At 41.1% G+C, this 21620-nt stretch overlaps 2 protein-coding genes across 2 annotated transcripts in view; both read left to right on the top strand.

Moving 5' to 3' along the window:
- Nucleotides 1–21620, top strand: part of LOC306858939 (uncharacterized protein) — a 429579-nt gene that overhangs the window by 374681 nt on the left and 33278 nt on the right. The window lies entirely within an intron of this gene.
- LOC306858507 (macrophage mannose receptor 1-like) lies at nt 5452–17814 on the top strand (the record flags this gene model as incomplete). Its single annotated transcript, XM_079399073.1, has 4 exons — nt 5452–5488; nt 5581–5937; nt 16949–17296; nt 17453–17814. 4 exons carry the CDS (start codon nt 5452–5454, stop codon nt 17812–17814), a joined length of 1104 nt encoding a protein of 367 aa, XP_079255199.1.

Raw genomic sequence — 21620 nt, 5'->3', positions numbered from 1 at the left:
CATAGCGACGCGTCATGCTTGTCATGTGACACCGCAGCCACAAAGCTGTGAACGAGTGATGTATCGCTTTTATTTCATTTTTATTGTTTCATTCAAAATATTCACAAAGGTGTTAATTATATTATGAAATATCTGATATTTCACTCCTCAAATATGTTTAAGCAATTGTATTTGGTAGTTTAAACACCTTTATAATGACCATGTTAGTTGATCTATGATGGGTAATGGGTACCGAAGATAAGGTGACATGTTTTTGAGCACAATTCACACAGAGCAATAAATCAGGGATAAAACGTTTATTTTCGGTGGTCCGCCGGGAAACAAAGATGCCGTGGTGCCAAACCCCCTCGCGAAAGAAGAAAGCCGTTGTGTTTACAAATGTGATGACGAATGCTTATCAGAGTCGACTAAACGCTGGATTTTCAAAAGTATGTGAAATATTTAATGTTTGCGGCATTGAATCTTCAAAATACAACCGAGAGTTTCACACACCGGTCTATTATTGTGGCGACATTTCCACACCCAGAAACGTGATGCTAAACAAAATGAACTATGATTGGTTGTTTGATATGTCGGTCAAACGACCTCATGGGCGGGCCTTGGCCAATGAACGCGGCCATCTATTCCAGACCTTCAGCCGTCAGTCTGAAGCTTTCTTTAAAATCTACTTGATAGGAAAGTTCACAAAAGTCAGCCACATATTCCTCAATGGAGCAATTACCTTGACGGAGGCGAATGAGACGATCAGCTGGGTTCATTTTCATGGTGGTGTATTCTGTAATGAGGAGTCCACTGAAGGCGAGCGTAGTGATGAGCCCAAGTGCAGTTTATTTACAAATGTGAAATCCAAAATACAAACACAATCTGAGACTTGACTTGACTAGACTTGACATGAAACAGACTTGGCATGGCATGAACAAACAAACTAGACTCACCGACAGCAGGTCACAAGGGCTAGCGATGGGTCGTTCTTGAAAGATTCGTTCATTTTGTCACGAATCCTGGCCATGCTCTTCCGTTAACTCGCCACCAGATGTCACTCACTCACCACATTGACTCTCTCACTACACAGCACACTGGACTACAGTTCCCACAATGCATTGCACAATCACAGCTGTCACCATTCACACATCACACACACCTGATTATCATTTCAATCACCACCACACACCATATAAGCCTGGGACTTGCTCTTGCTCAGGGCCGAGTATTGATCTGCGTTTAGCGCTCACCTAGCGCTAGCTGCTTTACCGTGCCATTCCGTGTTTCTGTAATTGTTGCATTTATCACTCACCTAGCGATAGCACTTTACAGAGCCACTGTCTTAGCCTTAGTCTTGCCTTGTTTTCCTGCCGTGTTTGACCCTGCCCGTGTTTCCTGGATTTACCCCTTTGCCTTGCCGTTTGGACTGTGTTTGCACCTCGTTTGGATTATTGCTTTCGACTCTGGATTATCTCTCTGCCTTGCCCCTTTTGATACTGTTCGCTGATCGTTGACCCACGCTTGCTCCACGGATTGCTCTGTCTTGCCCTTGCCATAACCTGTTTGCCGATGTCTGACCCTGCCTGTTTCTGACCATGTTCCTGAATAAAGCTTTGCACATGGATCCGCACGTCTCACGTCTCGTCAGCCCCGTAACAGAATACTCGGCCACACAAGGATCCAGCAGCTATTCAGAGGAACATTGGCCAGGTATGGACATTGCATGGATGCTTTTAACCCTCGAGCAGGGCTCGCGACCGCTCGAGGATTATATTCAGGAGTACTTAGACCTCGCCTATTTTTCTGATCTGCCGGACTACGCACTTATAGACTTTTTTTGTGAGGGCATTAATCAGCCGCTCCGGTCAAAGTTAATCCGCGAGGGTCCCCGTTCATCTCTCAGTCAATTTATGGACTATGCTTTGCTGTGTGTGGGCTCTTCATTCACTGTGGGTGTTTCGGAGGAACGCAACACCGCACTCACTCGCAAAATGGCAGTAACAACAACACCCCTTCGCGTCTCCGCTGTCAAGCCAGAGTCTGCTCACGTCTCCGCTGTCAAGCCAGAGTCTGCTCACGTCTCCGCTGTCAAGCCAGAGTCTGCTCACGTCTCCGCTGTCAAGCCAGAGTCTGCTCACGTCTCCGCTGTCAAGCCAGAGTCTGCTCACGTCTCCACTGTCAAGCCAGAGTCTGCTCACGTCTCCGCTGTCAAGCCAGAGTCTGCTCACGTCTCCGCTGTCAAGCCAGAGTCTGCTCACGTCATGCCTGCCCAGCCAGAGTCACACCACGTCTCAGTGCTCCAGCCAGAGTCACGTCACGCCTCAGCTCCTCAGCCAGAGTCTCTTCACGCCTCCGCCAAACTGCCAGAGGCTGTTACCACAGATTCAATGTCAGTCCTTCGAGTTCTGATATCCAGTGTGATGGACCCACCACTGATGTCAGTGCGAGTAGCTGGCATTCCCAGGGCCTCTACCCTGTCTGTTACAGAGACTGTTCCCCTGACCTCAGTACTTCCCGTTATGGCGGTTGCCATTTTGAGTGTGTGGGCTGCACACTGTGCTCCTGAGGCCTCTCCTGTCCACGAGTCTGCTCCAGTGCCTCCAGAGGTGGCGGCTTCCGCTGCAGAACCTCCCGAAGTGGTGGCACCCGTCCCTGAACTAGCTGTCTGCCCTGTCACGGCCACGGAGGCCGTTCCTGACCTCATGGTCTGCCCTGTCACGGCCACAGAGGCCGTTCCTGTACTCACTGTCTGCCTTGTCACGGCCACGGAGGCCGTTCCTGACCTCATGGTCTGCCCTGTCATGGCCACGGAGGCCGTTCCTGAACTTACGGTCTGCCCTGTCACGGCCACGGAGGCCGTTCCTGAACTCACTGTCTGCCCTGTCACGGTCATGAAGGCCGCCCCTGAACTCACTGTCTGTCCTGTCACGGCTAAAAACGCCGTCTATGAACCCTCGTCCTGCCCTGCCGCGCCCCCTGAGATCATGAATGCTCTCCCTGTATTGTCTGTCTCTGCTCTCCCTGTGTTGTCTGTCTCCGTTTCCCCCAGATCTCAGACTCTGCCATGGTTTCCTGCCCAGTCTGTTTCCTGGCGAGGGTCTTCTGCTCAGGTCTGGTGGTCCTCTGCCCCGCCATGGTGGTCTTCTGCTCGGGTCTGGTGGTCGTCTGCTCCGCCGTGGTGGTCTTCTACTCTGGTCTGGTGGGCTCCTGGTCCGTCTACTCCGCCCTGGTGGGCTCTTGCTCGGGTCTGGTGGTCGTCTGCCCCGCCATGGTGGTCTTCTGCTCGGGTCTGGTGGTCGTCTGCTCCGCCGTGGGGGTCTTCTGCTCGGGTCTGGTGGTCGTCTGCTCCGCCGTGGTGGTCTTCTGCCCGGGTCTGGTGGTCATCTACTCCGCCCTGGTGGGCTCCTGGTCCGTCTGCTCCGCCCTGGTGGGCTCTTGCTCTGTCCTGGTCTCCGGTTCCACCGGGGTGTCCTGCTCTGCCGGTTCTGCCTCAGTCCCTGGTCTTCCCGCTTCCTCACGGACCTGGCCCTCCGTCCCTCCCCCTGTTCCGCCTCCGCTCCACCGCCCTCCTGGACTATATAGGAGCGTCTGGAAGCCGCTCCTTGGGGGGGGGCTATGTCACGAATCCTGGCCATGCTCTTCCGTTAACTCGCCACCAGATGTCACTCACTCACCACATTGACTCTCTCACTACACAGCACACTGGACTACAGTTCCCACAATGCATTGCACAATCACAGCTGTCACCATTCACACATCACACACACCTGATTATCATTTCAATCACCACCACACACCATATAAGCCTGGGACTTGCTCTTGCTCAGGGCCGAGTATTGATCTGCGTTTAGCGCTCACCTAGCGCTAGCTGCTTTACCGTGCCATTCCGTGTTTCTGTAATTGTTGCATTTATCACTCACCTAGCGATAGCACTTTACAGAGCCACTGTCTTAGCCTTAGTCTTGCCTTGTTTTCCTGCCGTGTTTGACCCTGCCCGTGTTTCCTGGATTTACCCCTTTGCCTTGCCGTTTGGACTGTGTTTGCACCTCGTTTGGATTATTGCTTTCGACTCTGGATTATCTCTCTGCCTTGCCCCTTTTGATACTGTTCGCTGATCGTTGACCCACGCTTGCTCCACGGATTGCTCTGTCTTGCCCTTGCCATAACCTGTTTGCCGATGTCTGACCCTGCCTGTTTCTGACCATGTTCCTGAATAAAGCTTTACACATGGATCCGCACGTCTCACGTCTCGTCAGCCCCGTAACACATTTTGAACAAATCTTTAATGTGACTAAAGAAGCACGATTCGTTCAGCCGCGCATGCGCAAAATCCTATAGGTTCCGCACTGAATTAGTTCACCTGTTTCGAGTCGTTCGTTCATCACGTGACACCTCCATAAGCTAAACCTATGCAGTCTGAGGGGAAAAGATTTAATAATAATAATAATAACCAACTCTTTATTTTATTACCTTTGTTACCACATTCAGTGTTATGGAAAGGAACCATCATAACAGAAATTCACACATTAATAAACTGTAAGAAATAAAAAGCTACAATTTGAGAGCAGAAACGCATTACGTAACTGTAAGAGTAAATAATAATAATAATAATAATAACTATGCACCTGTTGTAAGGAATTCAAATTAACTAATTTCTCTATCCAGTGCTGTCATGTCACGTGACAAAAGCACGAACGACTCAAACCCGAAGATAGATGAACTAATCAATTCTCTTTCCGGCTCTGTCTGCATTGGTTAAGTTTATGGGGTTGTAACGTGATGAACGAACGACTCAAACCCGAAGACTTGTCAGATAAGAGGTGAGGTGAGCTAATCATAGACTAAAGACTGAGGTCAACAACAAATTATTTTGTTTTCTGTTTCTTATACCATTATAGTTTTGTATTGTTTGTAGTTTGATCAACGTTTGCATAAGCAGTAGATGAAGCAACATCACCTGTGTACATAATGTTCTCTGTGTCTATGATTTCCATAAATTACTTTTATTTCCATTTGTAAATAACCTTGTGTGCATACAGAAACATACAGACCCTCAGGTCTCTAGCACATTCAAATTAACACACTTCCAGAGAATTACAGAAACAAAGACCAACACAGAGAAACACATGATTAAGGAAGAAAAATTAAAGGTAATGTATTTTGAGTAATAAACAAATGATGTGATGCTGGATGAGGGATGAGAGCAGATATAATAATCACTCAGTTTGAAGCTGCAGACAGAAACATCAGACTCAGGACAGAAACACACAATCTCTGAAGTAAGAACAACTCATGTTCATTCTTTAACTAGAACTAGTCTTCTGACATGATAATACTGTCTTTATCATTGTGTACGGTGCATTTATGTTCCTGTTAAGATGGATTTTTAATTATCACTGAAATAATTTTTTGCACCAAATGAATCTGAATATTTGAAATCTGAGTTTATCTGTTTTTTCTTCCTCAGAAATGGACCAAACTCTATTTTTCATTCTTCTTCTCATTGGTGAGTGTGTTTGTGGTTTTATTTCTGGTTTCTAGTTTCATTAGGTTTGATGCTGTTATGAAAATCATTAAATCAGACCCTCTCTTTCACAGCTCTCTGCTCCGTATCTGAATGTGTTCAGCGTCAGTATCACTTTATAAATGAGATGAAGACCTGGACTGAAGCTCAGAGATACTGCAGAGAGAAATACACAGATCTGGCCACCGCTGACAACATGAACGACAGGAACGAGCTGAACAAGAGTGTGAATGATAGAAGTGTTCAGTATGTCTGGATTGGGCTGCAGAAGACGGGTCGTGATGAATGGCACTGGTCTTCAGGTGAACCTGTGCTCTATCTGAACTGGGCACCTGGACAACCAGATGGCAGAGATGAGTGTGCTATGATGACAAATGGAGAATGGAATGATTTGCCATGTAGTGATAACCGGTATTTCATCTGCAACAACAGTGAGTTCATTTATATATGCATCATATACCAAGTTTTAATAGAATACTAACAGTATGACTGTTTAATTTGATCCTTTTTTTTGTCCCTGTACCTGATAATTTGTCAAAATAGAAACTTGCTATTAAAGAGCCTAAAAGTCTTAGAAATCTAAACTGATCTTATATTATTAATAATAAGCATACAGCAGTGACTAGACGTGATTCAGCTTGATATGATCAGCCTTCAGTATCTCAACACAAACCTACAAGGGCTTCGTTTATCATATGTAGATTAACTTGAGTCTGGACTGTGAAGGAATGATAGTCCATTACATCATAAACCCTCACTGCAGAGAAATGTAATGTAGTGACTCAATAGTGAAGCTAATTTATTTATTTATTTAGTCATTTAGCAGACTATTTTATCCAAAGTGACTTACAAATGAGGACATAAGAAGCAATCAAAACCAACAAAAGAGCGACAACGTGCAAGTGCTATTACAAGTCTCAGTTAGTCTAACGCAGTACCGATAAATATTATTATTATTAATTTTTATTTATTTATTTATTTTTTAATAAAAAGACAGATAAAATAAAATTAGAATAGAGAGTGCTAGAGTTAGAGGGTCAAGTAAAGATGGAACATGGATTGAGTTGGGCAGGTCATTCCACCAGATGGGAACAGTTAATGATAAAGTCTGTGAAAGTGTTTTTGTGTGTCTTTGGGATGGTACAGTAATGCGTCGTTCACTTGAAGAACGCAAGCTTCTAGAGGCACATAAGTCTGAAGTAATGAATTTAGGTAAAGGGGAGCAGAGCCAGTGGTGGTTCTGTAGGCAAACATTAATGCCTTGAATTTAATGCGAGCAGCTATTGGTAGCCAGTGCAGATTGATGAACAGAGGCGTGACGTGCGTTCTTTTCGGCTCATTAAAGATTAATCTTGCAGCGGCATTTTGGATTAATTGTAGAGGTTTAATAGAATTTATATAAATTATAATATATATATAAATTTATAAAATTTATAATAAAATTCACGGCACACTCTTAAATGTTTCTCTGTGTGACTGACGGTCTGTATTTGTGTAGAATTTAATGGTTTGAATGAACACATTCTAGAAAATCAGAATAAAGTTTAAATATTGGTGAATATTTAATATATCATAATTACCAGCTGTAGAAGCAGCTCAAGTCTTTCATCTTAATAACAATCGCCTAAAAACCTCACGCTGGTATTAAGTTGGCTTGAGAAAGTTAAAGCATTTCAAACTTACTGAAATGCTATTTAAGCTTCTTATTATTATTCTTCAGAGACTAAATTTACAACTCTAACTCCTCCTAGAGCTTTAACTCTACAGACTCCAAACTCAGCCCAGATCTTCAGACTGATCTCGCCGGGTGTGCTATATCTTTTCTAACTGATCGGACTTATGGTTTTCATAAAACTGAAGATTAAAAATCGCATAAAAATCCCTTACATTGACGGAATGTTCAGATGAGCCAAGACTATTCAAACTCCAACTGTCAAAATTCAAATCTAAACACACTGAAGCCCATTAGACTCCATCAGACTTCCCGTCTATGTACTATTTCTAACCCATTCAAACTCATCTAATATTTCTAATCTATCTATCTATCTATCATCTGACTATATCTATCTATCTATCTATCTATCTATCTATCATCTGACTATATCTATATAGCTATCTATCTATCTATCATCTGACTATATCTATCTAGCTATCTATCCTAGCGACATGCTAATCACTTCCTAGACATGCTACTAGCATGCTAATCATGCTAAAATCATGCTAGCGACATGCTAATCATGCTAGCGACATGCTAATCATGCTGGAAACATGCTAGCGACATGCAAATCACTTGGTAAACATGTTAGCGACGTGCTAGTAACATGCTAATTATACTAGCGAGCATGTTAGTAACTTGTTAGTCATGCTAGGAACATGCTAATCATGCTAGCGACATGCTAGTAGCTTGCTAATCATGCTAGAAACATGCTAGTGTAAGGCTCCACCCATCCGGCCCAAGGAAGGTATCCGATGGTGGATGAAGGTTTCCTGCGTGTTCGGTCTTTCCAGTGTGCACAGTTCTTCAATTTTAATTAAACTTTAATCTGACTCCATTTTATCATTTAATCTGACTCCATTTCTTTATGACCTCGTATTTAGCTTGAAATACAAATTGATTGCTTGTCCATTTCTAATTTATTATTCTGATATTTGATTATTCTAGTTAACTCTTGACTTTATATTTACTCGTTCATTCGGTTGCTCATGTCTTTAACAAGGATGCAACGTAATCTACTAGAGTCAATAATTACAGAGTAAAACAGAATAAGGTCAAATGTAACAATTTATTATCAGTCAGGTAAATACTGTATGTATTATGTCAATTCCACAGCAATTCAAAGAGATCAAATCATATCAATACAAAACATCGAATTCTCAAAGATAAATCTATGAGTAAAGAATGCATACCTGACTTTATAGAAATACATAGTGTAAGGTATTACACTACGGGCTTCCGACTACAGAATCGCCCCGATCCTTTTGCCACATTCTCTTTAAGTACCTCAGACCAGAATAAACATTCCCCAAACTCGAGACAGGAACTAACAATTGTAATTTGCAATTTAATCAAGTCGAGTTGGCACCTTTTGGGACAGAAGGTAATTTGCATGAAAACCATTAGGTGTTGGGCTCCACCCTCTACAGTATGCAAAATGTCTCTGAACTCTTAGGATTTGTATTATCTTTTAGTTTACTTCTTATAAGAATGAGACCATTGTACCAGTCGCTCTGAGACAATTCAAATGATACCAAACATGACTGTAAATAACACTTGCATTAATGCAGAACATTAAATTTCTGCTATTGGCCATTCTGAGTGAGCTGAGTGAAAGGAGAGATGGGTGAGGGGAGAAGTGGATGAAAAGGAACTGATGCATATGTGAGAGAGGCATTTTCTTGTATTCTCTCTCAGTGGGATGTGGAGACAGATGTCTGTATGTTAATGCACTGTGTGTGTGTTATCCATCTCGGGAGTCCAAAGTGTCTGAGTTTCTGTAATTCTTACAGATTTCCTCCCTTTGACCACGTGGGTCAATTCCAAATGATTCCCAAAGAGGTCACTTGTCAGACACTTGCTGTGGTCCTTGTGATGTAGTATTTGCAGCTGTGGATGCCTTTAGAAAGGCCTTTGTGTATACCAGTCTCAGCAGGTGCATGTAGCTTGAACTCAGCAGGTAGATGAACGGGTTCAGGGTTTCACCTGTCTGGTTGAGAACAACACGTGTGCATCCTTTCATTTCTTGAGTCGTTCCATCATGGAGAAACCTCTGTCTCTAGTGACACTTTTCCTAGGACTTCCTTGCCTCTTTTGTTGAATCTCGTCACCTTCAATTGTGCAGATGTCTGGGCAGACTCCAATAGGTGAAGGTTTCTCGCTGGTTACATACTGCTTTGTGTGAGACACTTAAACAGCATCTTAATGGCTCAACGATTGACCAATGATGAACTCGATGTAGAAAGCTGTGAGATTTGGCACAAGAACATATAACAAGGCAAAAAACATAATATCATGTCAACAAGTGCGAATGGTACATTGGGTCTCTGGTGTCATTTGAGGTCTCATTTTAAAACAGCCAAATCCTCACTACCGCTCTGATGGATTTTTAATGGTAGTGGAATTAAAGAATGCTTGGTCTGAGTGGCTTATATGAAAAGTAGCAAAAAGTCAGTGTACCTTACATGTTTATAAAAATGCTATGCATCATTAAAACATATGACAATAATAATAAATTTTAAATCCCAATTACAAAGGTGTAGACATACATATAATTCTCCAATGCAAAGTCACCTAAGATTTCAAGGTAGTGATCTAAAGTGTGCTTAGGTACGAGAATGGAGATCCTGGATCCTTTGTAATTGTGTGTGTGTGTGTGTGTGTGTGTGTATATGTGTGTGTGTGTGTATGTGTATGTGTGTGTTATACAAGCTACGTCACATTCGATGGCCTAGTCAAGTTGTAAATTTTGTAGTTAATGAATAGAAGTGCCAACACTTCATATTTAATCATTTTGATAATATTTCTGTTATTAGTGATGTGTTGGGAAACCAGCGGGCCCTCTGGTTTGTCAAAATATCCCAATAACAATCAGAAAGTTTAAATCTTTTGAATTTTCATGTCAGATTTGACTCTGCATTCAGAATTATACATCATCGATTTGTGACAGTAGCCATACAGATGTATTATGTTTTCCATGAGTTGGCAGATGGTTGTAAATCATAACTATTATGTGTGTCTTTCTGAGACTGCCATCATGGGATTAACTAAGTCCTATGTGTGAGAATCTATGTGTTTCTGTCAGTGTGAAGATGGACAATAGATCTTTAGTGGGGTACCACATTTGGAATCTAAGCCATCATTGTTTTCTGTGGTGTGCAGTGTTCAGACTGGACAGTCTAGATGATGCGATGGTGTAGATTTGTGTTCTGTGCTCATGTCTGGGAGATGGGTGAAGTCTAATCTATAACAATCTGTGTTGCAAAAATTTAGTTCCGGTGCTAATCCGGAAAGGCCATGTAGATATTTGTGTGGTAGTGTGCTTATTGTGAGATGTGACTGGCCTCTTGAAGTGTTATTGCACCCATCTCCTGCAATTTCAGGTTATTTCTAACAATTCCGCCGTCCTGGCTTGATGCAGCTGGCATCAGGTGCCTTCCTGGTATCTCACCTTCAAGGAATTGCAGTGGTCAACCTGAAACAGAGCCAAATACTGAGAGAACCACAGTTAATTTAACAATTCCGCCGTCCTGGCTTGATGCAGCTGGCATCAGGTGCCTTCCTGGTATCTCACTTTCAAGGAATTGCAGTGGTCAACCTGAAACAGAACCAAATACTGAGAGAACCACAGTTAATTTTGAGTATTTTTCACCTCCCTTTTAGCATTTTTCTAGAAAATATAGAAGATTGGGTGGTGTTATGTGGCTACATTTAACTGTGGAATATTAATCTTAATCAGTCCTTCTGATCAGATTAAAATTTTGGTTGGTGCTACCCAGCGACGAGTGAATTGGTTTGCATTCGATTGCGCCACACTTATTAAAATGAAAACCCAACTCCTCCCTTTTGGCACTGGGTAGCATAGCATATCAATCTGCAACAAGATCTAAGTTGTCACAAATAGAATTCACGTGTTAATTCATTTAAATATGGAAAGGCAGGTCAGAGCTGATGCAATGCACAATCACTGTTTTTATGTTTCAAAGGCAAATGGCTAATTGTTGTGACTATTTGTTTCATTTAGTCTTGCTGATCATTTTCATTAAGACAATTGTGAAATCACTCTGTGGCCACATGGCAATTCTATGCTCCTGTATCTGGTTTAACTGCAGCTATATGGAAAATAGCACAGTGTATCACCCAAGAGACAAACAAATTCAACATAAACACACACATGTAACTTAAATTGCAATGCAATTCCAGTATTACAGTTATTCTAATTTCACACAAGAGACACGTTCTAGCATGTATGTAGCATCTACAACCTTAAACCTAAGTGTTTCGTACACTTACAGTGAAGCAGTCATGTGTTTCATAAAGAATAAACTCAACTAGCCTATGTGCACATGTAGTAGCACAAACAACTATAATGTGTGTAACATGTGCACATTGTGTTTAGCACAATTACAAATTTTAAAATTCAAACAAGATCATTGAAACTGGGATGTTTACATTTTAAAGTCATCACTATTAAGCTGCTAGCCCACTAGCAAGTGAAGTCAACATCTGGAGGCCTTGCATCAGCAATGCAGTTACCTCACAAAGAGTTTTACATGAGGATGACTTGTTACATGTAAACAATTGGTCTTTACATTTAGAAAGTGAAATCCTATGTTTCAGAAAATAAGGTGGAGGTCTACCTCTTCCCAGTGACCAACATTTCTCCTCTGTGTGGCCTGTTTTAAGACAGGAACTACAAAACCTGCTGTCTTCACCATACAGTTGTCTGCTGTGTTCTCCTGGAGTTTGAGGTTTTTTATGACTCCCTAATGCTTCCTTTACACCATGCATTCTGGTACATGACTCTGTGCTATTATGGTGTTGCATCACCTTAAGGACTGAAACTGGCACGCTATCTTGAGTAGTAGCACATGCTTTCTCTGAACTAAAAGTTCTAGTTTTCCATCTGTTGTATCCCTGTTCTATCCTTGAACCCCAACACACTATCGTTCTGAACGTGTTTTCAGTTGGATCTACTCCATTTGACAATGCATTTTGGACTGGAGTGCCAGCATTGTTCTTTATGAGTTGTAATAACGGTTCGTCATCACGGCTTGTATTTTCTAGACCGGAATTTTCTTTGTATGTTACCCACAGACGTTCGGCGTATATTTCAAACGGCTCGTTGCTGTCCTGTTTAATTTCTAGTATCCTGCCCCAATCCGCGCTTGGTGGTCCTCTCAAGTCTAGCAACGCCAGTTTTAATCTTTCATATATAGCCTCGTCAGATTCATTATTGTTTCGCTTGACTACGTCTCCAGATTTCATTTGAGGGGTTAATTTTGATCGGAGTTCATCCGGGATGGTTAATAGTGCGATTTGCCATACATCTCTAGTTTCTAATTTGTACACTGTGGCTTGTAACATCAGTGCTTCCCAGTATGGTTGAAATGGCCCTCTTTTGGGCATCATTCCCACGATCTGCTTATGTTTTGAACACTCTTCACATGTTAGTGGCCGGCTAATCTTGGTTATTTCATCATTTGCGTTTGTCATGGTTTTGAGTACAGCAACTCTAGCTGACGCGGAGGGCTTTTCGCTGGGTTTAACGTTAGCTCTTGTTATAATCGGACTTCGCTGACTTTGTTCATGTCTCTGAACGGGAGCTCGGTTACGAGTTTCTCTCCGTGTTTGACTCTCTAATGTGGCTACATCATGATCGCTGTTTTTATCAGGATCAAAAGTCTCATCCAGTGCTGCTTTCTTAACTGCGGCCACTGGAAATCCGACATTGTCGCAACATTCTTCAAGAGCAGATATAAAATTACTGCCTATTTGGAGTTTCTCCTGAAGCGCATCTATTTTTCTCGCCATGTTTTCGCTTTTCCTTGCCCAACCTTGTCTTTCGTATGTAAACGCCTCGACCTGTGCTCTAAGCTTTTGTAATTCATCCGAACGCGCTTTCTCAATTTCTCTGAGACTCGCCATTATGCGCTCATTTTCGGCTAATGTTTCTAGGTCGTTTTTTCGAAGTAAGTAGACAATGGCAGCTGTTGTCTTTTTATCTTTTGATTTAGATGTCAATTTTTCTCCTGCCAAAAACCAGGATATGATTTCATTGTTTTTCCACGTAAGGTTTAATCCTTTATCGTTTAAATGAAGAAGGATATTTTTTATGTGTGCGGCGTGAATTCCCATGATCTCTTGATCTGCACTGCTGCTGTACTGTCCCTGAAAAGCCATGTTTTCTAGCTAATTCTTTTGCCCACCGGATTTTTCGGCTCCGGTCTAAAACAGATATGGGTATACCGACCCGTTCTAAAAATGTGTCTATATGTGAGATGCAAAAAGCTTTCCCTCAACACAAAAGTAAAATGAAGGAACTTACCGCAGCAGTTGCAGACAGGGAAGGAGAAGCTCAAACCTCAATATTCTCCGTCAGTGAGAATCAAAGCGAAATTCGCGCTGGAAAGACGTTGCTCGTCTGTTGCGAGATCACGGAGGCTGGTCACCACTTTGTAAGGCTCCACCCATCGGTTTCCGGTGGTGGATGAAGGTTTCCTGCGTGCTCGGTCTTTCCAGTGTGCACAGTTCTTCAATTTTAATTAAACTTTAATCTGACTCAATTTTATCATTTAATCTGACTCCATTTCTTTATGACCTCGTATTTAACTTGAAATACAAATTGATTGCTTGTCCATTTCTAATTTATTATTCTGATATTTGATTATTCTAGTTAACTCTTGACTTTATATTTACTCGTTCATTCGGTTGCTCATGTCTTTAACAAGGATGCAACGTAATCTACTAGAGTCAATAATTACAGAGTAAAACAGAATAAGGTCAAATGTAACAATTTATTATCAGTCAGGTAAATACTGTATGTATTATGTCAATTCCACAGCAATTCAAAGAGATCAAATCATATCAATACAAAACATCGAATTCTCAAAGATAAATCTATGAGTAAAGAATGCATACCTGACTTTATAGAAATACATAGTGTAAGGTATTACACTACGGGCTTCCGACTACAGAATCGCCCTGATCCTTTTGCCAAATTTCTTTAAGTACTTCAGACCAGAATAAACATCCCCCAAACTCGAGACAGGAACTAACAATTTGGATTTGCTTTGATCAAGCCGAGTTAGCACCTTTTTGGGACAGAAGGTAATTTGCATGAAAACCACTGAGAACTGACCCACCCTCTATAGTATGCAAAATATCTCTGAACTCTCAGGATCTGTATTACCTTTTAGTTTACTTCTTATAAGAATGAGACCATTGTACCAGTCGCTCTGAGACAATTCAAATGATACCAAACATGACTGTAAATAACACTTGCATTAATGCAGAACATTAAATTTCTGCTATTGGCCATTCTGAGTGAGCTGAGTGAAAGGAGAGATGGGTGAGGGGAGAAGTGGATGAAAAGGAACTGATGCATATGTGAGAGAGGCATTTTCTTGTATTCTCTCTCAGTGGGATGTGGAGACAGATGTCTGTATGTTAATGCACTGTGTGTGTGTTATCCATCTCGGGAGTCCAAAGTGTCTGAGTTTCTGTAATTCTTACACTAGTGACATGCTAATCATGTTAGAGACATGCTAGTAACTTGCTAATCATCATTTCTGACAAGACTATTGCTTTTAAAACTACTTTAAACTTCAAACTATTTCAGACTGCAAACCATCAAACTTAAAGGTGCCATAGAATGAAAAACTGTCTTTACCCTGGCATATTTAAATAATAACAGTTCTGTACATGGAAATGACATACAGTGAGCCTCAAACACCATAGTTTTCTCCTTCATATGTAAATCTCGTGATTAAAAAAGACCACTGAAAAACAGGCGAATCAGAACATAACACCGACTGTGACGCATCAGTCAGGATCACTACGCCCCCAACATTTGCATAAACCCGTCCTTGTTCTAAGCCGGCCGAACCATCAGAAGCTCTGCAGGTATTGTAAATAAACAAGCGCGGACAACAGCGAAAATAACTAAATAAATGTTATGTTCCAGGCCGTGCAGGGGGTGTGAAGTGCAGGGATGGGTTGGTGTCTGTATTCAGAAAGGCACAGAAAGCAAATAACGCGAGCCACTAAAGGGACATGGTTAGCTCCTTGCTAGCGGTAGCCTGTTACAGTACATAAGATTTCACTCTCAGTAAGGAGAGATGAGGATGATGGCGAATGACTTACAGATCCTGAGCACCACTGACAAGCATCTGATCTTGTGAAATGTGTGGTAAGTACTGTTGCTCCATAATGTAAACATAGTTTGTGTGATCGCGTCTCTTGGAAGTGAAACTATAACGCGATCGATGGATCGTTCAAAAGCAGTTTCAATGCCTCGCATATTAATAACGGCTCCCTGATGCCCGCGTTTTATATACAGTATAATTACCCGACGATATAACTGCGAGAGAAAGTATTTAAATATATATTTTCCTCCCTGTTCTTCCTTCTTGCTGATGAGCCGTACTGTGAAACAGCCAATCAGAGCAGAGCTCAACATTGAGCAGCACTGTGAAACAGCCAATCAGAGCAGAGCTCATTATTATTCATGACCCTGCCAAATAAGCCAATAACAGACCGTTTCATTCTAGGGAGAAATCCTAGGGTTGTAAATGGACATGTAAAATCGTTTCTGGAGATTTTTTGCCCTTACCTAAGCCACATACCTTCTGTGTAGATATCAGAGAACAATTTAAAATACTGTATCAATGCATTCTATGGCACCTTTAACACTTTTTTAACTTTTTCAAACTTTCTGGTCCGGCTTTCTCAAGCCAACTTAAAGTTTGTCTCGACAAACTTTTTTGTCTAGTTTTAGAATGTATTGATAATGTAATACTATTGTTTCCATGGCGACGTGTCCTGCTTGTCATGTGACACACCGCAGCCACAAAGCTGTTAATGAGTGATGGATTGTTATTGCCACTTTCACAGACATCGGTGTGTATTTTACAAACTATAAATGTATATTTTGCTAAAGAGAATAACTCTCTTTATTGTGGTCTTCCTCAATCTTCACTATCTCGATTACAAATTGTGCAAAATGCAGCTGCAAGACTGTTGACTGGGTCTAAAAAGAGGGATCATATTTCTGCTGTTTTGGCATCCCTTCACTGGCTTCCCATTAAGTTTCGAGTTGATTTTAAGATTCTTATGTTTGTTTATAAGGCGTTGTCTGGCTGTGCACCAAGGTATATCTGTGATCTTATTGTGCCATATTGTCCTGCTAGGGCACTTAGATCTTCAGATCACTTGCTTTTAAATGTGTCACGAAGTCGCTACAAATTAAAGGGTGATCGGGCCTTTTCTGTGGCTGGGCCTAAGCTTTGGAATGCTCTTCCTTATCATGTGAGGTCTGCTTCTTCATTGGACATTTTTAAATCTACTCTGAAAACACATTTTTATTCCTTAGCTTTTGGAAATTTGTAATTGTTGTTTTTTATAGTGTAGTCCTGCTATGCACTATGTACAGCACTTTGGATCAATTTTTATTGTGTTAAATGTGCTTTATAAATAAAGGTTGTTGTTGTTGTTGTAATGCTTATTTGCACTTAAATATCTGAAACTTAAAATAAGCATTATATGGTGGAAACACTGCATAGTTGTGATAATATGACAGACAGCCTTCTATTCAGGGTTAAAAAGGGTTAAATGACGTGTTTCTGATGTTTCCATCACTGCTCCTGTTCACATCCAAACCATAAAGCAGCGTAAGAATAATGAACAAACTGATTCATGAATCTTTATCTCATTTGTTTTTCTTAAAGCGAACACAGGACTCGTCTTTGTCAATCAGATGAAGAACTGGAGAGACGCTCAGAGTTACTGCAGACAGAATCACATTGATCTGGTCAGTGTGAGGAACCAGAATGAGAATCAACAGGTTCAGCAGTTCATTAGTGATAGACAGTTATCTGGATCACATGTCTGGATCGGTCTGTTCAGAGACTCATGGCAGTGGTCAGATCAGAGTAACTCCTCATTCAGATCCTGGAGGTCTGGTCAACCTGATCATTATGGAGGTTATGAAAACTGTACAAGTGTTGATCTGAACACTCAGGGAGGATGGAATGACATCTCTTGCACCACTCAATATCCTTTTGTGTGTCATGAAGGTGAGTAGATATTCACAAAACACACACAATCCATCCATCACCTCCAGATCTCCTGCAGTTCATGTCTGACATGACAAATTCATCCAGTGTTTGTTCTGCATGTTGTTTTTGACCAGTCTCTCTCTAGTTTCTGCTTGTGGTTTGTTTGGTTTCCAGATGAACTGATTGTGATCAGAGAGAATCTGACGTGGGCTGAAGCTCTGAGATACTGCAGACAGAATCATGTGGATCTGGTCTCGGTTCATTCAGAAGAGATTCAGCGTCGTGTGATGAACGTGGTTAAACTTGCGTCTACTGCGGCGGTGTGGTTGGGTTTACACAACTACTGCGCCATGAACATGTGGCTCTGGGTGAGTGGAGAGATGGTGTGCTATCAGAACTGGGCTCCAGGGAACGGAACGACACCAGAAAACTGCAAACTCGAGAAGAGAAAAGGAGCAGTTCAGTCTGGAGGAGATCAGCGCTGGATCAGCCTTCCTGAATCTCACAAACTCAACTTCATCTGCAGCAGAAATTAAGAGCTAATGTGTTTACTTACATTCACGGTCTTCATAGGCTACTTCATTATTTTTCTGATTTACTTTTATGTTTGATTTGTTCTTTAGTAAGTTCTGAGTGAATCTACTTATTGGGGTTTAAAAGTGGCCAGAAGTCTGTTTTATTTCTGTATTATCATATATGTGTCTTTTAAGAAACTCCTTGTATATTCGGTGTGGTTATGACTCTGTATGTTTCGCTCTAATCATCTCTTTTGAACACAAACATAATAACAGAAGCTCAAATAAACTCATCTACAGCCAGGATTGTCTCCTGTTTCCTGATTTCCCCTCAACATCCCTGTGAACTGTAAATTATATGTAACAAATATGTTCAATTTAAATGGGCCATGAACTGGCTTTTTTTAAATCATTAATTTGTATCTCTGGTCCCCTTTATCAAGATTCACATAAAAAACATAATTTAGAAGTAATAAGCTATTTTCTGTCCTGTTTTAACTCAGAAGTAAAGCCTGGTTCTATGATTGACTAACACTTGTGTATGTTTGACAGCTTACATTCCTCATAGATGGACGCTGCAGTAATTTAGGTTAAAACTGCATAACTCAGTACATATCAAACGATCTGTTTAACAGACAAAGCAATAGTGACCACTTTTAATAGACTTGTGTTGCGACATTATTATAGCATTCCAATATGCAAATAAAATGAAGAAAGTTATCAACATAACTGATAATCAAAATAGTAAGAAGGTGCTGCTTTGTTTATGTTTCATATATCTGCGTATATCTCATATATTCTTGTTTCGGTTTCTCCTTCTGAATGACAAAAATACACTATTAATAGCTGCTGAAATAGACAGCTAACTCCTATTATTAAGGCAAAATCTTACTAAGCACTAACCACTTGAGTTCAGTGTTGAATAGATCAGTTGTTTCAAGCATTCATTAAAATTAATTGGTTCAAAGGAGTCGTTGGTTCTCGAATCGGACATCGCAAAAAATTAGTGTCAACACGGAAAACACTTGATCACTGCATATAATTGTTTTGTGAGGTTTATGTCAGCTGCATGTGCTGAACACTTGTCAGAGAAGGCATGTGTTTTTGAGCACAATTCACACCCAGCAGTAATTAAAATCAATTCTCTGAATGTGCCACAAAACAAGGATTCAGCCTTCTGACCTTTTACCATCACGTCAGTTGATTTTTCTATGGAGGGAGAGGAAAGACAGAGACAGTGTGTGGGGAGGACCTCTCTGCTCTGCATGCTATCATAAGCGCAGCAGTCTTTTACATCACTCATAAATCACTTTAAATGATCAAATTAAAAGCATGTTTCTTCAATCATTATGTCTTCACTCTCCTCTTCAATAAATGCCGTCTTTATAATCGTCTCATGTGGATCTCAGTTTTTCTGTGTTTGGACACTTTGTCCTGTTTAAAGGGCATATTGCAGGTTAGAGACTCCAGTGAGTCGATGTATAGAAAAATACTGCAGGAAATAGATTTTATTTAAAATATACTTTAAAATACGCTATTAAGACTTCTGGAGTCTTTTTTGTGAGAGAATTGTACTTCCGCATCCAAAACCGGAAGTGACGCATCAAAAGGGAGAGCGGTCCATTTAAACCACAGGAAAACAATGGATCGCAGACAGTTCGGATGCTGAGGAAATGTTAAATGTGTATTTACACTCGTATGACGGACCAAAGATAAAATGATGAGCCTGCTATGCAGCCAAGAGAGCAGGACAGGCCAGGATTAGACAGAACAACAGTCAGAGAAGACTAATTGAGTTGATGTGAGGAGAACAGGGCAGGTGTTTGGTGAGAGACCAGTGTTAGCTTACAGATATACACACGTTAGCTAATGTAATCAGGCAATAGCAATGCTAGTATTGATACTACCAGTAATAGAAACTAATAAGCGTCGATCAGGCATGTCACACTCGTTAATATCCCACACTAACGTTACGTGATAGTGGTTTCTTATCACCGCAGGAGAGAGAGATAAACATGTTTTTGATTCATAGGTGCTTGTGTGGGAAATGCGAGGCCATGGTCACAGCTGAGGAAAGTCAGTGCTGCAGGGAGTTAGATATGCTACATACTGGGTCTTAGTGGAGAATGTGACCCCCACACTTGATGTGCAGTGTCTGACTCTACACCCAGGCTTTGAGGTTTGCTGTCTGAACCCATATGTGCTACAGATAGCCTTTATGCACTTCAGTCAGGAGCATAGACCTCTCCAGGCCAGCAGACACATGTTTTAGGGCAGAAATCATTTATTATTCTAAGCTAAATACTTGTATACATGTATAAATACATTGTTAAAGATTGTAATATTAAAACAGTCTGAATAATTTTGATTCTCAATTACAAGTTAACTTTATTTAGGTCATGACTACCTATAAGTAACACTTTTAGATGCCATTGGTATAACACAATCAATAATGATAGCATACAGACAAGTTGTCTGCTGGGCCTATGGTGCATGTGTTGTGTCAGCCATTAGAAGATAGTTTAAAGAGGAAGGAGGACTTTATAAAGGTTTTGAATGGCCACATTTGGTTGACAATCAATAAAAAATAAATCACAATCAAGCAGATTTGCATTTATGGTTAATTCAATTCAGTTTTATTTATACAGCACTAAATCATAAATATTATTTATGATTATTTATGACACTGTTAGAATTAACATTATTTATGACACTGTTAATACCCAACTCAAAACACAACATTTCAACTGTTAATATAAATGTAAATTTCAACTGTTAATATTAATGTAAATAATATATATATATTAATATATATATATATATATATATATATATATATATATATATATATATATATATATATATATGTAGATGCACCAAACATATACTACCAAAAGAAATACCATCTGACCCATTTAAAAACATTTAACAATCTTTCAGTCTGGGTATCACACTAATGTGTTGTTAAAGTGTGTTAAATGGTGAAGGCTGTGCTAGATATACACCAACATGGAGAGAGGAGCAGGTGTAGTGGACATGACTGGAGAGATCTGGAGAAAGGAGCAGGTGTAGTGGACATGACTGGAGGGATCTGGAGAGAGGAGCAGGTGTAGTGGACATGACTGGAGGGATCTGGAGAGAGGAGCAGGTGTAGTGGACATGACTGGAGGTATCTGGAGAGAGGAGCAGGTGTAGTGGACATGACTGGAGGTATCTGGAGAGAGGAGCAGGTGTAGTGGACATGACTGGAGAGATCTGGAGAGAGGAGCAGGTGTAATGGACATGACTGGAGGGATCTGGAGAGAGGAGCAGGTGTAGTGGACATGACTGGAGGGATCTGGAGAGAGGAGCAGGTGTAGTGGACATGACTGGAGGGATCTGGAGAGAGGAGCAGGTGTAGTGGACATGACAGTGCTGTGTTCTTGTGGAGCCTGTGGTGACCTGCAGTATTCCTCTCTCAGACAGCATATGCTGGGAGAAGCAAACACAAGTTTAGATCACATTCACTGCTGACCATGCTTTTCCACTTGGCCTCCATCACATCTGCGTCTCCATTAGGAGTGAAGTTGTGGTCCAGTAGAGGTGGTTCATAACAGCTGTCATCCTCTGCTTCAGATCTTCACACTCCCATCTCCCAAAGCCTTAAAAACACACAACATGACAAAACAAATTACCAATTAGCTGTGCAAACAATGTCACTAAGCTGTCACTAGACTTGATGGTAATAATATTAGCAAAATGAGGTTAACTTATGCTCATACGGTAACGTTTTTACACGGTTTTAAATATAACGATATTGCAAATGCTTACAAGCTAGCTGCGGTGCT

This window comes from Barbus barbus, assembly GCF_936440315.1.
Source record: "Barbus barbus genome assembly, chromosome: 39".
NCBI classification, from domain to species: Eukaryota; Metazoa; Chordata; class Actinopteri; order Cypriniformes; family Cyprinidae; genus Barbus; species Barbus barbus.
Note: the sequence above shows the minus strand (reverse complement) of the source record. Positions and strands in the feature narration are given on the sequence as shown.